Below are 18,559 nucleotides of genomic sequence, written 5' to 3' on the forward strand. Positions count from 1 at the left end.
CTCGCTTCATTGGCCGAGGGAGCCGGCGTACAGCTTCCAGGTCATGTGGCCAGCATCAGTGGCGTAGCGTGGGTTGTCAGCACCCGGGGCAAGGCAAGTAATTTGCGCCCCCTAACCCGTGGATTTGCGCCCCCTAACCCTAACCCCCAGATGTTGCGCCCGGTGCAGCCGGCCCCCCCTGCACCCCCCACGCTACGCCACTGGCCAGCATGACTAATCCATTTCTGGCGAACCAGAGCAGCACACGGAAACACCGTTTACCTTCCCGCTGGAGCAGTACCTATTTATCTACTTGCACTTTGATGTGCCTTCGAACTGCTAGGTTGGCAGGAGCAGGGACCGAGCAACGGGAGCTCACCCCGTCACAGGGATTTGAACCACCGACCTTTTGATCGGCAAGCCCTAGGCTGTGTGGTTTAACCCACAGCGCCACCCACGTCCCTCCTAAATATACCTAAATCTTAAAGTTTTACAGACAGCTTTGCAAAATAGCCAGAGACTTTCAAATGCATCTTACCATTACCGTCCCTTTGAGTTTTATGGTGCTGATAGGGAGGGAAAGTGGATTTCTGCTCCTTTTTCCTAACATGCTCCTACTTCTCATTGCTCACTCCCCTCACCTCAAGCACAGTCCTCCAGAGAGACAGCCATGTCTGGGGGAAAAACTGGAGAGATGCTAGCAGGCAGTATACACAATACTAAGGTGGTCTGGCTTGGTGTAAGGCAGTTTCTTATCTTTCTTTTCTTTTATTTCCACAGTTCAGAGGGAGCCACAGAGAACCATGCAGAGCAGACCCAATCCATTTTGCTAGCTGAGGTAAAGCAGCAAATATTAACCCCCCCCCCCGTCCCAAGTCAAGGTGCAGAGATCAGATTATTTTGGCACCTGAACACAGAAAACCTCACGGATTCCTCTCCCCTTCCCTGCCAGTAAGAATACAGCCATAAAAAACTAAATAAATAACAATTTGCTGCTCCTTCAGTGCGGCGGCGGGGCTTGTTATTGAAAACATAGTGTATACATTGGTTAGAAGTTCTTTCTTTCTTTTGTATAGTCTTTGGGTTCATCATCGAATCATCGAATTGTAGAGTTGCATATGCAGGAATCTCGACTAAAGCATCTATGACCGATGGCCTTCCAACCTCTGCTTAAAAACCTCAATTGAAGGAGAGTCCACAACTACCCAAGGGAGTCCAGTCCACTGTCAAACCACTCTTAATGTCAGAAGGTTTTCCCAGCTCCCTCAACCATTCCTTATGAAGCTTGGTTTCCAGACCATTGATCATCTTGGTTGCCCATCTGAATAACAAAACATACGGATTTGAAACTCAGCTACAGGTGGTACCTAACACCAAGAAAACTAGTGCTAATACACCCAGGAACCTCACCAAAATCCTGGAGAGGGTGCACCCCCACAGGCACATACCTCCACATGTGATGGGAGTGCCCCAAAATCCAACTATTCTGGACAACAGCCATACGAGAAATATGTAAAATAACTAAGCAAGTATTATAAATCACCCCAGAATTGGCCCTACTAAACATCTTCCAAGACAATAATGCCCATTTACACCACAAAGAACTCATAACCTACCTACTTTCAGCAGCCAGAAACATCATAACCAGACACTGGAGAGACCTGTCAGGAGTAAGCATGGACCAATGGTACCAAATAGTATGGGAAACAGCCCTACTAGAAAAATAAACCAATAAACTGAAATGGACACGGGGACAAATAGAAGAAGACGCCTTCACCCCTGTATGGCTCCCCTTTATCACATACACAGCACAACAAGACAATGACAAAAATCCACCAACAGCATACAAATCAATATGGCTAATCTGATCCAAAACACCCACCCACCCCACTCATACATGAAAACAAAGATCACCACAGCCAATCACAAATAAACAAACACACCCTAGGCCAACCCCAACCTCTCTCACCAGCACAGGAACACAAGCGAATAGCAGAGAACCTGCACAAGCAACGCTGACACCAAACCCTACATATATTAAGCGCAATAGAAACATCGCCACTTGACTCCACCCCCACTGACCTTCCCCCCTCCACCTCTTCCCCCTTTTCTTCCTAATGTCTCAACAAATGAAACTGATCTGTAAAAAATGTTACTTGAAAAAAAGAGAGAGAGATTGCACATACTTTTGTAAACCAAGAAAATCTTTAATAAAAACACATTAAAAACAACAACATATGGATGGAAGGGCTTTTCCAAAGTACAATGCTTAAATTATATGTGGTCATTATTCAGCATTTGTTCTGATTTGCTTGTGGGGTGTTTATGCATCTTCCCATTAAACGTTAATTCATCTCCACTCCTTTCAGTGCATTTGACCGTCACTTTCCTAACTGCAAAAATGTCTTTTTTAAAAAAAAGTGGATTTGTTGCACTAGGGCAACAGAACACTATTAATCTTCTTTAATTACATGAATTACACCAACCTAAATTTCCCACAGAATACTGGCCATCTTGTGGGCATGTCTACAGGAGCACGGCTCTCATGCAGAAAACCTGCTGTTCAGAATTTACCACTATACCAGTGGAGAAGAGATATAGAACATAGAGGTGACCCCAGAGATGGGAGAGCAATTCATTTCCTCTACCCCATTGTGAAGCTCTTTCCAAACAAAGTCTATCCTTGGTCAGCAGTCATGCATCCAATCAGTCATGCATCCAATCCTTTCTAGGAAGGTGGAGAAATATGATTCAGTTCATGTTTAAAGGCTAACCTATCTAATTCTCACTTTTCAAACCAATTCGCAAACCAAGACATACTGTAGCTACCCATCGAAAATGGCACTTCTACAAATTTTGTAAATCACTTCTCCAGCCAAGGTTACTGATACAATGCATTTTTGCATGTTCTTTTCATTAAATGCATATATTTAAGTGAAAGGAACATACAAAAATACATTACATTGCAGAAAATGTGTATATCAGGAAAATTGCACACAAATGTGTATATTGGGAGAATTTTGCAGTAAAGTGCTGATGAATTTTAATTATTAGTATTATTAGTATTTATTAAATGTTTTTACCACCATGTACCCTATACCCACAGGTCTCAGAGTGGTTCACAGGATAAAATGAGGACCATAGGATTTTAATGAGGACCTCTTTTTAAAACATCACAAACTATGTGGAAATGAAGAGAATTGAACTTAAGATTGGAAAAATGAGAAAGAGAAAACCCCAATTTGACAGATTCGCCCACTCCTAGGTGACCATAATGATGTATTTTCTAATCCTGCATAACTAAATTTGTATTTTCTTTAGGTGTGTTAACCTTCGAGAAGGTAGGGTGTGGATAAAAGAAACTGCAGTAGCAAACTACTTCATTATCTATTTTTCACTTGCAGGAGGAGGGGCTATAACACGTGAGGATTTGACAGACACAATGAAGACCGAATGGTGATGAAGGATGTGGGAAGAACTGAGCATGGCTCTTTGTGGCACCCAGTTGATGGGGAGCGAGATTCATTGGGAGGAAAGCAATTCCGTCTTTTATCACGTCTTGTGACGGCGAAATGGAAAAATCCACCCTGCGTTTAAGAATGTGTGACAGAAGATTCACCAAAGCCTTGCAGAACTAGAAAAAAAAATGCTGAGTCTACTTCATGGAGAATAAAGGTTTCTGGAGAACCTCTCCACCATTTGCTGTCTGAAGGTCCACGTTTAGGTAGCCAACTGAATATTAAAAGCATGTATATGTTGAAGCTTCACTTTCCCAAACTTAAAACGAAACAAGAAGGATGATATTTAAGAACTCTTGGAGCCCATTAGTTTATCAGCATATTGCAACAAAAACCATTTGCTAGATTGGCAACTTTTCGCCTTTCCCCTACTTGCTTACCCGAACCGAAGAGAGTCAATATTTAAAGTTTGCAAGCTTGTTCCCAAGACTATTCTCGAATCCACTTTACGAACTTGTGTCTATTTTTCTTTTTAACCTCTGAACATTTGACTTGAAAACCTTCTCCTGTACGATTATGGGCTCCAAGCAAAGAACTGCACAGATTCTCATTCGTGGTAACAATGCACTGTTTTCTATTAAACCGTATTGGTGACTGGGAGACAGGGCTCCTCCACTGCCATTTCATTGCAGACACAAAGGCGGATCTGACCCCACCATGGCGGAGAAGTGCAATTACATCGCGAGCGTGTACGGCTATGACCTGGGCTGCCGTTTCATCAACTTCAGGCCCCTGGGCTTTGGCGTGAACGGGCTTGTCCTCTCAGCAGTCGACAGCAAGAGCTGCCGCAAAGTGGCCGTGAAGAAGATCGCGGTGAGCGATGCTCAGAGCATGAAGCACGCCTTCCGGGAGATCAAGATAATCCGCCGGCTGGACCACGACAACATCGTAAAGGTCTATGAGGTGTTGGGGCCCAAAGGAGCTGATCTTCAAGGGGATCTGTTCAAATTTAACATGGTGTACGTCATCCAGGAATACATGGAGACGGACCTGGCCCGTCTTCTGGAGCAAGGGCCTCTCTCTGAGGAACATGCCAAACTTTTCATGTACCAGTTGCTCAGAGGCCTGAAGTACATCCATTCAGCTAATGTCTTGCATAGGGACTTGAAGCCCGCCAACATCTTCATCAACACAGAGGATCTGGTGCTGAAGATCGGTGACTTTGGATTAGCTAGGGTTGTGGACCAACATTACTCACACAAGGTACGTCCCTCGATTTGTTTGGCCTGATAAAAGCTGAGTGTTCTTTAAAATAACAGCATGCAGAAGTTTAAACAGATACTGTGGCATCTTCACAAGCGGTTCCAAACGAAGTTTCTCATAGAATGAAAGAGCAATATTGATGAGGCTGTGCATTCATGCTAAATTGGCTGGCTTCCCCTTGGAGGCCAAAAGGCATTGCCTTAGCATATCCTGTGAAATCTTGCTGCGTTAATTGGATTACAAACAACCCAGTTATGTTGGAGGGAGTCCAGCCACGCCACTTTCCAGATGTCAGGTAGCAAAAAACTTCAACCTAGAAACTAATTTGCAAAGTATGTACAGTAGAACCTTGGTTCTCAAACTTAATCTGTTCCGGAAGTCCATTCGAAAACCAAGGCACGCTTTCCCATAGAACAGGTACCCCCAAACTCGGCCCTCCAGATGTTTTGGGACTACAATTCCCATCATCCCTGACTACTGGTCCTGTTAGCTAGGGATGATGGGAGTTGTAGTCCCAAAACATCTGGTGGGCCGAGTTTGGGGATGCCTGCCATAGAAAGTAATGCAAAATGGATTAATCCATTCCAGCAATTTAAGATGAATGTTACTATCTAACGAGACCATTGATCCATAAAATGAAAGCGATAAACAATGAACTGCAGTAGCACTATCAATCAATCAGTAGCTGAACTGGGTTCCACACAGTCACAAAAACAAAACAAAAAGAGCCGCAAAAACAAAAACGCAAAATAAATAGCAAAACCAGACAGACCTCAGCGTAATACTCAAAACAGAAGTGTGGCACTCAAAATGGAACATGTTTGGCTTCCGAAAAAAGTTCGCAAACCGGAACACTTCCGGGTTTGCAATGTTTGGCTTCCAAGTTGTTTGAGTACCAAGGCTTTGAGAACCAATGTACCACTGTATTCCATATCCGTGTTAGACCAAGAATGAGCAGCTGGTTACTTCCTTTCCCAGATCCAGCCTTGTAACGCATCTGGGAAATGCAGCTGAAAAGTTCACACAGAAATAAGTCCCACCAAATTGTAAGAGTCCTGCTTCCTGGTAGGTCGGCATAGGATGGACCCTTAGAATGCATTCTGGCCCTAATTTGAAAGCACATTTAGGCTGCAATGCAATCCTTGCTTTGGATAAGATCCACCCAAATTCACTGAAATTTTCATCTGAGTATGTGCATCTGGGATGCGCATCCCTTTGAATTCTTCAAGTTAGCGTGCAGAAGCTTGTCACCTTCAGAACTTTTAAGCTGCAGCTGTACTGCCCTCAAAGGCTAGAATTCAAACAAGCTTGCATTGTGTGGCTTTCATTGGAAGGTATGACCGAGAAAGCTCACAGGGGTCGGAGGACTTGGGACAGGGGAGGAAAATGGTAGGTTGGTGCTTCTTTGGCTATGGAGCGGCACTAGAAGAGAAGCAGTCAGAGCCAACGAAGGAGCCAACTCCTAGGCGCTGTGTGGGCTTTGGCCCCCAAAATAAAATATTTGAGGGGGCTGGGCCCCCACAAGGTTGATGGCCGTTGCCATTCAAATGGTGTGTGTGCACTGCGTCATGTGATCGATTATTCAGGGCGGGGCTTACCTGGCCCCCTGCAATATTTTATTCAAGTTGGAGCTTCCACAAGCACAGGCAGTTAGAAGTTGAGTTGAGAACAGAGGCTGGAAATTGGGCCACGCTCACACCAATACGTTCAAAGCACTATGATACCACTTTCAATTGTCACGATACCCAGAGTTTCCCAGGAAAGAGGGATTTATTGTTAAGCCACCCTGGGCATTGTAGCTATGTGAGGGGAATAAGGGGGGGGGTCTCCTAAAAACACTCAGCACCCTTAGCAATCTACAGCTCCCATAATTCTTTGGGGGAAGCCATGTGCTTTACATGTGCAATGAATGCACTCCATGGATGGTTTGGGTCTGCCCTTTGTAGGAAGAAGGGGTAGGAGGGATAGAGTCAGGGAGAGAGCGATTGGGGGGTGGGAAATGTCATGCATGTGATGTTGGGGGGAGCCAGGGGTGGAGCCAAATGTGGAGACCATGAGGCTTCAATGGTTGGTGGCTCCTCCTCTGCCTCCTCTGCCTGGTGCCACCGTGGCAGTGTTGGGATGTGTCCAATGGAACGGCTGCATCAGGCAGGCCCCCAGCTGGCTCCAGCCCATTGGCCGGCAGCCGGGCGAACTCCAGTCTCCCTTGGAACAGCATCAAAACAGTGGCACACAGCTTCAGAAACTTGAGCACGCCTTAAGCGGCAGGGTGAATATCACGCAACAGAAGTGGCGGACAGAGGCATATGTAAAGCGTATTTATAAGCATTTTATTCAGCATCAGGACAAAGGAAAAACATGTCTGCTCCCCTTCGTGTCCAAGCAGCAGGAAGCACAAAGCAAAAGCAATACACAAATGGAAGTTCCCAGCAAGCTGTGCTGGAATGTAAACAGACATGTGACATACAACAGCTCTACACATCTGTTTAGGTGGAACTAACAGATATCCTAACAGGCAGGAGGAAGAGGAGAAGGAGTAGAAGGAGTCAGCCACTGGAGCCACACAGTGCTCAGCTCAGTTCTGCGCTCAGCTCCGTGCTCAGTCTCCTCTGCCCCCTAAACACTGGGCGAGGGGTGGAAGGCTGGCCCCATCCCAAAAGATATTGAGGGCCCCCAAAACAGCTCAGGCCCCCAGGAGCTGGTGTCCCTGGGTAGAGTATTTCACCTGCAGCATGGAAAATTCCACCAAGAAAAAGCCTGTTCAGAAAGAATGTCCTATTTCAGAAAACTTTGACCACCCCGCCCCGTAAAAGAGAGTTGCGTCCAAAGCGTGGGCTTGGCTCATATGCATGATTTCCCCAGATAAAAGGAACAGATGGACAGAAGGAGGAATTCAAAGTATGCTCAGCAATTTCGCTGCTACATTCCACCCCCTTCCAGCAGCCCGCCTGCCAGCTAGGGGCTTAGATGGGATTTTTGTCTGACATGCCCTTCCTTTGCCAATGAATAATAAGAGAGATGCTTGTCCCCCTGTCCCTACCCCACCTTACTAATTATGGGATACGCATGACTACTGCTTAGCTTACTTTAGGAAGAAAACAACGTGAAACCTTGGGCTCTTAAGGGGGAACCATTTATTTTTGAATCAGCGTTTGCAGCGTCAGAAAACTAGGCAGTGGTTTTCCCCCCAGGGAGCTAGTGCAGCTTACAAAATTTTGAGAATATTATTAAAGCGGTTGGAGTACTTATCCTCTCCTGTGCAAGTAGCTCACGGAAACATAAGCAGGGCTTCCTATTCCTCCTCCCAGTGCTAATATTTTTTATTCTGACAACAACACTGCAAGGTAGGCTACAGGCAGAGAAAAAGAAAGGGAGAGAGTGGCTGGCTTAAGGAAACCTGTTAAGTTGTGGGTGAACATATCAGACGACACAGCGATTCTTCAAACAGCTCTTGTTTATTCAGAGGCCAGAACTGAACTGAGCTGAAGGGCTCAGTCAGCCTGCTTATATAGAGCTCCAGTACAATGTTACTGTAGCAACTTTCTAAAACTATCCAATCACTGAATGTCACTTTCGATCCTTCATTTGCATAACTATCTACAGTATCCCCCTGCTGGCCCAGGGTGAGAACTTCAGTACATAACAAAACCCAAACGTCTTTTCAAGGGCAAACTTCATGTCACACCCAAATCCATCTAATGAAACCCCAGTACAGTTTTTGTTTTGGGCTATGTGTGTGCTTGTGTTTTCAGAAGCATCCATGGAGACGAGATGCTTAACTCTGAAGCCTGCTCATTTTGCCACTCCCTATCAGTTTGGTGACACACAAAAGTTTTCAACAGGTGTTTGAAGCTTAAAGCAGAAAGCTCCCGTCGAATTTTCTGTTGGCAGAGCATTCCACAGGACTGGGCAGATGACACTAAAAGCTTGGTATCTTCTTGCCGTCCAATGAGCTGCACCAACTTGGGAAACGATCAGCAATGCTCCTGCAGATGATCTCAGAGACTGAGCAGGGATATAAGGGATCAGGCTGTTCCTAAAGTACCCTGGGCCTAAGCTGTTCAGGGCTTTGTAAATTAATACAAGGCCCTTGAACCTAGCTTGGTCGTAGATGTAGTAGCCAGTGCAGGTGTTTTAACAGCGGTGTCACATGTTGTCAGCCACGTGACCCCAACAGCAGTCTGGCTGCCGCATTCTGCACCTGCTGGAGCTACTGAGCCAGACTCAAGGGCAGCCCCACACAGAGCGCATTGCAGTAATCCAGCCCTGAGGTTAGCAACGCATCAACTACAGTGGTCAGGCTACTAATAGGAACAATCATTTCCAACCAGAAAGAAGACACTCAACTTTCTTTCGTTCAGCAGCATAATTATAAGAGGTAGGGAGGTGGCGGTGTTAATTTTGTTGCTCCTGTTATTAAAGAATTAGGAGCTGAAATGTTTGCTGATCTGTAAATCACCCAGTGGATCCAGATTGAGTTTCTGTCCACTCTGGCCCATCTCAGCTATTTGACAAATTCAGGTCTGAGCCAAAGACTTTGGGGGAAGTTGGGTTTTGACAAGGGATTTGAAGAATGTCAAATGTTATTCTTCCCTCTCACTTGTTTAAATGAAGATTTTGGATAACTATTCGGTTCTATGCAGAGTTTTGTGTGAATGTATGTCTGAGCTGCTTGCAGAACCGTAGGCATCAATCCTAGCCTGAAACGGCCATAATCTTAGTTCATTTTGACTCTGGAAAACCTTTTTTCCCCCTCCAGGTTTTTTTGTATTGTTTGGCCAGGCCTAAGATGATATTTGTACACTGTGGTGAGGAATGATGTCTCTCTCAAACTAATGTCTCTCTCCATCTGCACAGACAGAGTCATCTGTTGCTTCTCTGTTGTGATGCAACTGCAGAGAGGCTTGTGGTCACGGGCTAAGTGGCATTTAAAACCTTCCACTCCTTTCCCCCCCTCACATGCTATAGAATCAGATAAAGGTTACCCATTCAGCACTGTATTATAGTGCCCTGTGGGTGAATAGAGGGAGATTTAATTCCACCTGGGCGGCTGAGTATAATTTATCTGGCACAGTGGCATAAATCACCTACCTCTATTGTTACTGGCTTAAGAGAAACTGGAGAAGCCTCAGCCAGACCTTCCCCATTCAGGATGAGATTAAGGCGGAGAGAAAAAAAGGTTGCCACCCTCGGTCCCATCCTACAGGGCAAGCTCAAGAGCTGGTTGCAATAGGAGCAGGGCAGAATGAGAGGCTACAGTTTCTAACATTTCAAAATGTTGTACTTGGACCGGACTGAGGGTTCCTGCAGAATGGTTTACTGAGCATTCATCCTGATGTGCTTGCACAAAGCTTACACAGAGGTTAGATTATGTTTGGTCTTCATTCTGATTTGATGTTGGGTTGCTCATCTTGGCTGTGGGTCCTGGAAGACCTGTTCCCTGCTTTGCGAGCCTTTTCCCACCTAGCCTGGGAGGGAGGGGCCCTGACTGACTCCAGCTACAAAAGCTGAGGCTGCTGGACAGACTCTTGGGCTGGGGTATTGCTTAGTGGGGTTTGTTGGGGGCGTTGTTGTTGTTAAAAGGTAAAGGTAAAGGGACCCCTGACTGTTGGGTCAAGTCGTGACCGACTCTGGGGTTGCGGCACTCATCTCGCTTTATTGACTGAGGGAGCCGGCGTACAGCTTCCGGGTCATGTGGACAGCTTCCGGGTCATGACTAAGCCGCTTCTGGTGAACCAGAGCAGCGCACGGAAATGCCATTTACCTTCCCACCGGAGCGGTACCTATTTACCTACTTGCACTTTGATGTGCTTTCGAACTGCTAGGTTGGCAGGAGCAGGGACCCAGCAACGGGAGCTCACCCCGTCGTGGGGATTCGAACCGACGACCTTCTGATCGGCAAGTCCTAGGCTCCGTGGTTTAACCCACAGCGCCACCTGCGTCCCGTTGTTGTTGTTACTAATGTTAAATTGTTGTCTCTTTATTTTAGATCCAGTTATGATTTATGTGGCAATTATTCAATTTGGTTGTGTGGTTTTTTGATGAACATAAGAAGAGCCCGCTGGATGAGGCCAATGGCCCATCTAGTCTAGCATCATGTTCTCACAGTGGCTGACTTGATGCCTGTGGGAAACCTACAAGCAGGATTTGAGCACAAGAGCAACTCTGCCCTCCTGTGGTTTCCAGCAGCTGGAATAATAATAATAATAATAATAATAATAATAATAATAATTTATTATTTATACTCCGCCCATCTGGCTGGGTTTCCCCAGCCACTCAGGGCGGCTTCCAACAGAATATTAAAATACAATAATCTATTAAACATTAAATGCTTCCCTAAACAGGGCTGCCTTCAGATGTCTTCTAAAAGTCTGGTAGTTGTTGTTCTCTTTGACATCTGGTGGGAGGGTGTTCCACAGGGCGGGTGCCACCACCGAGAAGGCCCTCTGCCTCGTTCCCTGTAACTTGGCTTCTCGCAGCAAGGGAACCACCAGAAGGCCCTTGGCACTGGACCTCAGTGTCCAGGCAGAACGATGGGGGTGGAGACGCTCCTTCAGGTATACTGGACTGAGGCTGTTTAGGGCTTTAAAGGTCAGCACCAACACTTTGTGGCATTCAGATAGCCACTGATAGCTTTCTCTAGGAATTTGTCTAATCCACTTTTAAAACCAACATTCAGCGTCATTGAATGTCTTCTAACATTCGGTTTCACGGAACTTCCATAAGTTCTAGTGTTATAGGAGAGAATGCTAAACTTTTCTCTGTCCACTTTCTTGATGCCGTACGTAATTTTATAAATTTCTGTCATGTCTCCTGTTACTCATCTTTTCTCTAAACTAAAAAGTCCCAAATGCTACAACCTCTCTTCAAAAGTGACTCACTCTACCCCTTGATCATTTTGGCTGCCCTTTTCTGTACAATTCTTTTCTTCTGGCTCAAAAAGCACAGCGGTTTGGTTTTTCTTTTTTGCAAAGAAAAAAAAAGCATTGCTGAGGGCACCCCTTCCATTTACACACACACAAAAATATGTTTTATGGTTAGCCATCATAACTTTGATTTAAGGTAACCGAAGCTCATTCCGTATTTGGGCAAAAATGCAGCGATGGTGTAAGGCAAGGCTGTGTTTCTGCTTTGGGCAGGCTTGATTTAGCCTGGCAGTATCTTGGCAGGTAAACTGTCCCACTGGGTAGTGATCCTGCACCCTGTTCTTTGCTGCAAAGGGACAATTTTATCCTCCAGTCTGTCAAAGCACTGCTGCATTCCAGTGGATTTTTTCCCCTCAAGGATCTGTAGAAAGAAATAGTACAGTGGTACCTCGGGTTACATACGCTTCAGGTTACAGACGCTTCAGGTTACAGACTCCGCTAACCCAGAAATATTACCTCGGGTTAAGAACTTTGCTTCAGGATGAGAACAGAAATCATGCAGTGGCGGCACAGAAGCAGCAGGAGGCCCCATTAGCTAAAGTGGTACCTCAGGTTAAGAACAGGTTCAGGTTCAGAACGGACCTCTAGAACGAATTAAGTTCTTAACCAGAGGTACCACTGTACAGTCATACCTCTGGTTGCAAACACTGTGGGTTGCGTGTTTTCGGGTTGCGAACCGCGCTGAACCTGGAAGTACCGGAATGGGTTACTTCTGGGTTTTGGCACTCGTGCATGCGCAGAAACACAAAATGATGTCATGTGCATGCGCAGAAGCGCCAAATCGCGTTACGCACATGTTGCAGGTTGCGAATGTGCCTCCCGCACGGATCACGCTCGCAACCCGAGGTATCACTGTACTCAAGAAGGATTCCCCTTCCCCTGGGTTGTCTGTTGTATATGACGCTGGCATATTTTAAGCCCCTCTCACACTTTCATGCCATGTGCAAATAATGTTGAAGGGAACTCAGAAGAGAAAGCTCAAATGGAACTGTTATTAATGCTGTCTGCAGTAGGAGCCGTTTTGAAACAAAGTGGACTTTGCTCTAAGAATAGGGCCCTAGGTCTTCCTTTACAGATGACAGCCCTCCATTTGAAATCAATCCTCTTTGTGAAGGAGTCCTCTAGAAGAAGGGTATTGTTGTTCATTTGTGGTTTAAAGATACCTAAGGAAGGTGAGCAGGAGAGGCCTTGAAGTTGCCCGTTTGGAGTGAGCAGTACCTGGGCATCAAACCCATCAGGCACACAGACCACCAGGTCATTTGCCCCCCACTGTTGTGTTTCTGCTGAAATAATAGTCTTTCTAAAGTTTCATCTATACCTATAACCTAATATGTACAAATCTGTGCCTTTTTCATTCTCTCTCTTTTTGTGTCCTCTCAGAGAGCAGTGTTGATGGCTTGTCAAGAAATGACACAATTTCCTTGTGGGCTTTTCTCTCTCCTGAAAAAGAGAAATATATTTGCTTTTGGAATAATTTTCTACTACTACAGTTTTGTGTTTTGGCTTCAGTATATGCTACTAAAAACAACCATAACAAACCAAAACAGATTTTTAATTTTTTATATTTTTATCGCAATCTCACCTTTCTTCCAAGGAGCTCAATGTGGTGTACGTGGTTCTCTTCCCCATTTTATCCTGACAACAACCCTGTGAGGTGGGTTAGGCTGAGAGACAGTAACTGGCCCAGGGTCACCCAGTGGGTTTCATAGATGAGCAGGGAATTTTAACCTTGGCCGTAAGCCAACCATCTAATCACTATGCCATACTGACTCTCAATACTGACTTTGAGCTCCATGAGTGAAAATTGCCTCATATATTTTCTGATAGACTATTCTTACTATTTTCATTTATTTGTCACTTTCCACAACAAAATGTCTCAAAGAGACTCGCTGATCTCTAACTTGCTCACAAATCTTAAAAGGCAAATGCATCAAGGAAACAAGTTTGTGTAATCTGGAAATGATAGCAACAGAGAAAGCTCCCCTGGATGCGTAATTTACAATGCTCTGATTTGACAGAGTGTTTCAGGGTGAAGACGGATATAGATTTTTAAGAGCAGGACCCTGTCTATTTGTAACCTACCATATAAACTAGATTCACAACTTCCTGAACATACAGTAATTCATAAAACAAGGAACCAGCAGATGAAAGAAGAGGAATCAGATGTAGCCGCTGGAACAGAAGGGGTAGAGATCTGCAAAGTTGCATGTGCCATAATTTATTAAGATCTGGATTTCAAGTCTCCAGCTTTCTTGATGTAGTGTGAAATATGGTCTTGTTTTTTCTCTGAAAGAGCTGAATCAGTTTTCCCTGAGAAAGAGCTACAGTACATGAAACGCATCATCAGGCAATAAATGATCTTCTATGCACCTTTTGGACGTCTCTTCTGCTTTCATTCTTAACATAATTCATACCTGCAAGTCAAGTACTAGATCAGCCTTGCAGCTTCCACTGTGCATCTGGCAGACTGCTTTTGTTAGAAAGTCAGACAGACAGACAAACAGACAGACAAAGGTAGGTAGGTAGGAGGCACATGAAATCCAAGGGCTCTACCAGACTACCTATTCATTGAGAATTCCTTCAGATTGGTTCACAGAGAGATCAAAGCAAGTGTTATCTCATATGTCACAATATATTTTCTTCTCACTTTCCTTACCGCTAAAAGTCAAATCTTTGGAGGAAGAGGGTTTCTTGCCCAAGACCTCTCAATCAACCATCATTCTACAACCTGAATTTGCAGGTGTGTGCTCATAGGTTCAAAGAGCAACACAGGACAGTTTGAAAACCTTCCCCTGAACAGCCCTTTGCTCCTCTTTAAGTCTCTGTTAAAGAAAAACTTCTTTAAGCATCCAATTTGCTTGCAAAGGGCTTCCAGATAGCTCCATGCTGTACTGTGAAGACTCAAAGTGGCCTTGCCACCAACGGAGCAGGTCGGCCAGGATCCAGATGCATTGGCAAATCCTCACAGTTGCATTGGTGCAACTTGGTTCCCCTGGCATAGTGTGACTGACCTGTGACCCTCCAGATACTGCTGGGTTACAACTCCCAGACCATTGACCATGGTGAATGGAGCTGATGGGAACAAAATCCAGATGGCCACAGGTTAGACGCCCCTGCTTTTGCTTCCTAGCTGGTATATGTCAAGTAAAGAATGCTTCCTAAAATTAATACTGCTACAGACAAGCACATTAAAGTGTGGAGTGCAGTTATAACAAGCAGGAAAACTTTAAAAACACACAGCTGCTGATTCAGTGTACACTTAGATATCTTTGCACCTAATGCTATTAAAGTGCAATTCTAAAAAGATATAAATATCATTCAGTATCGAATATTACAAATATTATTGCACCTGGTGCTACTAAAATAAAATACAGACCGCCGCATGGTTCTGTGTGCCTCACTGGGCGATTTACAGCTCCTTACGACCAATCAAACCCTGGCATCTGTTTTCTAATTAAGGCTCATCTTCCCTTTTGCACAGAGTGCTGAGAGCTTCCTGGAATCGAATGCAAACATGAGGCATTTGCTATAGCGATGTGGTACTCGGCAGTGCTAATTAATTTCAGCGGGAGCTCGGTCTGCTTTGGTGTCTTTGTACAATCTCAGACTTCTGAGACTGTTGTTCTTACAGTGAAGCCTAATTAACAATCCCCTTTCTGAAACCAATGCTGCTGTGATGCTCTCAGATTTTTTTGGTGCCTGAATGCAGCTAATATTGCGTTTGTGTTTGACTTCCAATCTACTCAATTACAATTTCTTTCCACTTCTATTACTTTCTTTCACACACCTTTAACCTAATTTCATACTTCTTTTTCTGTTACACATTGTTATCCATCTTATTTAGTATTTCAGTATTTGAAACGGAACTTGTTCATTCTAATAGGAGTTCTGATTTTCCGATATGGTTTTGCAAGTATCTTTTAAACACCTTCCAGTCCCTGTCTATCTTCTCTTTTGAGATCCTTCCAATTTCTCCCATTGTTTTGGATATATTGTAGTACTCCAATAATTTGGCAAGCCACTCTATTTTTGTCGGTACAATACCGCTTTTCCAATTTTTCGCAATCAATAGCCTTGCGGCTACTGTTGTGTATAAATATAAGGTCTTGTCTTCTTCCTTTAGGCTTCCTGGTACTATTCCCAATAGAAAACCCTCTGGTGTTTTCCTAAATGAATATCTGAACATTTTTTTCATTTCGTTATAAATTATTTCCCAAAATTGTTTGATGTTTAAACAATTCCACCAAATATGTATCATAGTCCCTTTTCCAGTGTTGCACTTCCTTGAGGAGGCCTTGCAGAGAAGGCAGGCCTTGGCAGAGGTCTTGCAGAGGCAGCACCAGAGAAAGCGGGACATCACAGACTGACATAAGAAGCTAGGGCAGCTTCTGTGTGATGGCCTGGAATTCGGACTCGAATGCTGAACCTGAGGGATCCCAGCCTGCACAGGATTCTCTGCCTCCAGAACCAGCTGAGCCGGGGCTGGGGCATGAGCCTGAAGGGTCCTCACCTGTGCTGGCTCAGGTGCAGGCATCAGCTAAGTCTGCTCTGGCTCCTTAGGGGATGGAGGACCCATTGCCTGCATGTGCTCCACTCTCAGCCCCGTCAGAGGAAGCTGAGGTTGCCTCTGGGTCTGGTAACCCTCCAGCCTCTCCTGAGCTGCAGAGACTCAGGGCAGAGAGGCAGAGGGAACTAAGTTCCCGCAGGAGGAGTGTTCGCCTCCAGGCCAGGAGAGGCGAGTCACCAGAGGATCGGGGCCGCCCTATGCCCCGGGGCAGATAAAAGCCGACCAGCCCCAGTCCCAAGTTGCGGGAGCAACATTGTTGGTTGCGAGTTCCTGCCTGAACCCTGTCCTGCTTTCCTGCCTGAGCTGACCAGTGCTGGCTCCCTGCTTGCAAGCCTGTTACTGACTTCACCCGGCTCCCTGCCCTGCACCCAGCTTCAGCTACTATGGACTGCCTCCTCGTTGCACCTTTGACCACAGACCAGACTTGGACCTTGCCTTTTGGGTAACCCACGGGACCAGCACATTCTGTCAATCTGTGACGTCCCAGAGAAATCGGGACTATTGTCACAGGTGTTATATGTTAGGTTTGCCATACGTCTGGAATTTCCCAGACATTGCCAGGATCCAGGCCATTGGAAGGGTGTCTGTGTAGGGGAAAAGCTCAACAACTTTGGGCGACGACTTCTTTTGCGTCCGGATTTTCACTTTTTGAAATATGGCAACCCTGTTATATGCTCAAGCCATCTTGCTGCAATGTGCAATTTGGCAGCCGAATTCTGCACCAGCTGAAGTTTCCAAACCGTCTTCAAAGACAACCCCAATTATGACGTGTTGGATTTCTGTTTCACGCATGGTGGGGAATAATTGAACATCTGTAGTTTCTGCTTGTGTTTTTGTTGGAATCCTCCGGCATCTCTCGTCAGGGTCTGTGGCTCCTCTGCTTCAGATGTGGAGGCCACAGAAGTAATGACTTGGTCTCAGAGTAGGCTGCTTGATGTGTGAGTCAGTGCTCTGGGTGCAAGAGTACAGCGCACACTCCGGTCCTAAATCAGAAAGTAAATCTGCACAGCTGTCAGCCTTAGGCTAGCCTTCCCCCAACCACGTGACCTTCAAGTGTTTGAGCCTAGCGTACCCATCAGCTAGCATGGCAGTGGCTGGTGAGAAGGCACCAAGTTGGCAAAGGCTGCCTCAGACCCTGGTGGCCATTGGGACAGGGTAGAGCTTAAAGCAGAGTATCCTACTGGTGATGGAGGCAGAGCTAATGACAGGCAGAGCCGATGAATTCTAGTTTGTCCCCATCCTCTTCCCTGCTGAGTACTGCAAGGGCAACACTAAGACTACAGAGGAGGAAGCTGTATTAGCTGTAAGTAAGAAAGCAGATCAGTGGGGCAGATTGGACTTGGTGGGGTAAAGCCCCATTCGCCCTACGATACAATAATCTTTATTGTCATTGTCCCATACAGAACAACGAAATTGAAAAAATCTACATCAGACATTCAAAAACCAACAAGCCTGCTATCCTAGCTATCCCAGCCTGGTTAACCCCCTAAAAACTCTGATACCCCATAATTAAATACAATATACTCCCACAGAGACTTCCTTACACTGCGTTTAAAGCCAAAATCGGCTAAATTTCTCAGGCGGCTAGTCCTAGTCTTTATAACCCTGTACAGTGGTACCTCAGATTAAGTACTTAATTTGTTCCGGAGGTCCGTACTTAACCTGAAACTGTTCTTAACCTGAAGCACCACTTTAACTAATGGGGCCTCCCACTGTCACCGTGCCTCCAGAGCACGATTTCTGTTCTCATCCTGAAGCAAAGTTCTTAACCTGAAGCACTATTTCTGGATTAGCGGAGTATGTAACCTGAAGCGTATGTAACCTGAGGTACCACTGTACCTTCTTCCAGAAGGCAGAAGCTGAAGGAGATCACTTCCGGGGTGCATACTATCTTGCACTATCTCTGCAGCTTTCTTATGACACCTGGAAGCATAGATTTGATCCAAGGTGGGAAGAGTGCACCCGATTATTCTCTCCGCAGTCTTTACAACCCTGGAGAGCATTGCTTTTTCCCTGACCGTGCAGCTCCCAAACCACATACACAGACTATAAGTTAATAGACAAGCATCCACTGGCCTCAGACTATTTCAAATGAGGAGGTCGAATTCTGGCCTTCCCTTTGTAACCCAAGGCATTTCTCCCTCCTCTGGGTTCCGTCCTAGCATAGGCTTGGGAGATTTGAGGTAGAGCTGCCTCCCAATTCGGAAACACTTCCTAGTTTTGAGTTGGGTTAAGAATCACAGAATTGTAGAATTGGAAGGTTCACCTAGCCCAATCCCCTGCGATGTAGGAATCTTTTGCCCAATGTGGGACTTGAACCCACGATCCCAAGATTAAGAGTCTTATGATCTACCGACTGAGCTATC

The 18,559-nt window shown here is 45.4% G+C and overlaps 1 protein-coding gene across 4 annotated transcripts in view; it reads left to right on the plus strand.

Annotated features, from left to right (window-relative positions):
* MAPK4 (mitogen-activated protein kinase 4) overlaps positions 1 to 18,559 on the plus strand; it is an 87,319-nt gene that overhangs the window by 36,104 nt on the left and 32,656 nt on the right. For 2 of the 4 annotated variants that reach the window (XM_080973505.1, XM_080973508.1), the window contains exon 2: positions 3,384 to 4,700. In XM_080973505.1, the coding sequence (XP_080829631.1) occupies positions 4,155 to 4,700 (546 nt within the window). In that variant the 5' untranslated portion in view covers positions 3,384 to 4,154. Of the gene's footprint in view, positions 1 to 760; positions 818 to 3,383; positions 4,701 to 18,559 lie in introns of those variants that run through there. The other 2 variants (XM_080973506.1, XM_080973507.1) reach the window with 2 other exon arrangements.

This window comes from Podarcis pityusensis, assembly GCF_964106645.2.
Source record: "Podarcis pityusensis genome assembly, chromosome: 11".
NCBI classification, from domain to species: domain Eukaryota; kingdom Metazoa; phylum Chordata; class Lepidosauria; order Squamata; family Lacertidae; genus Podarcis; species Podarcis pityusensis.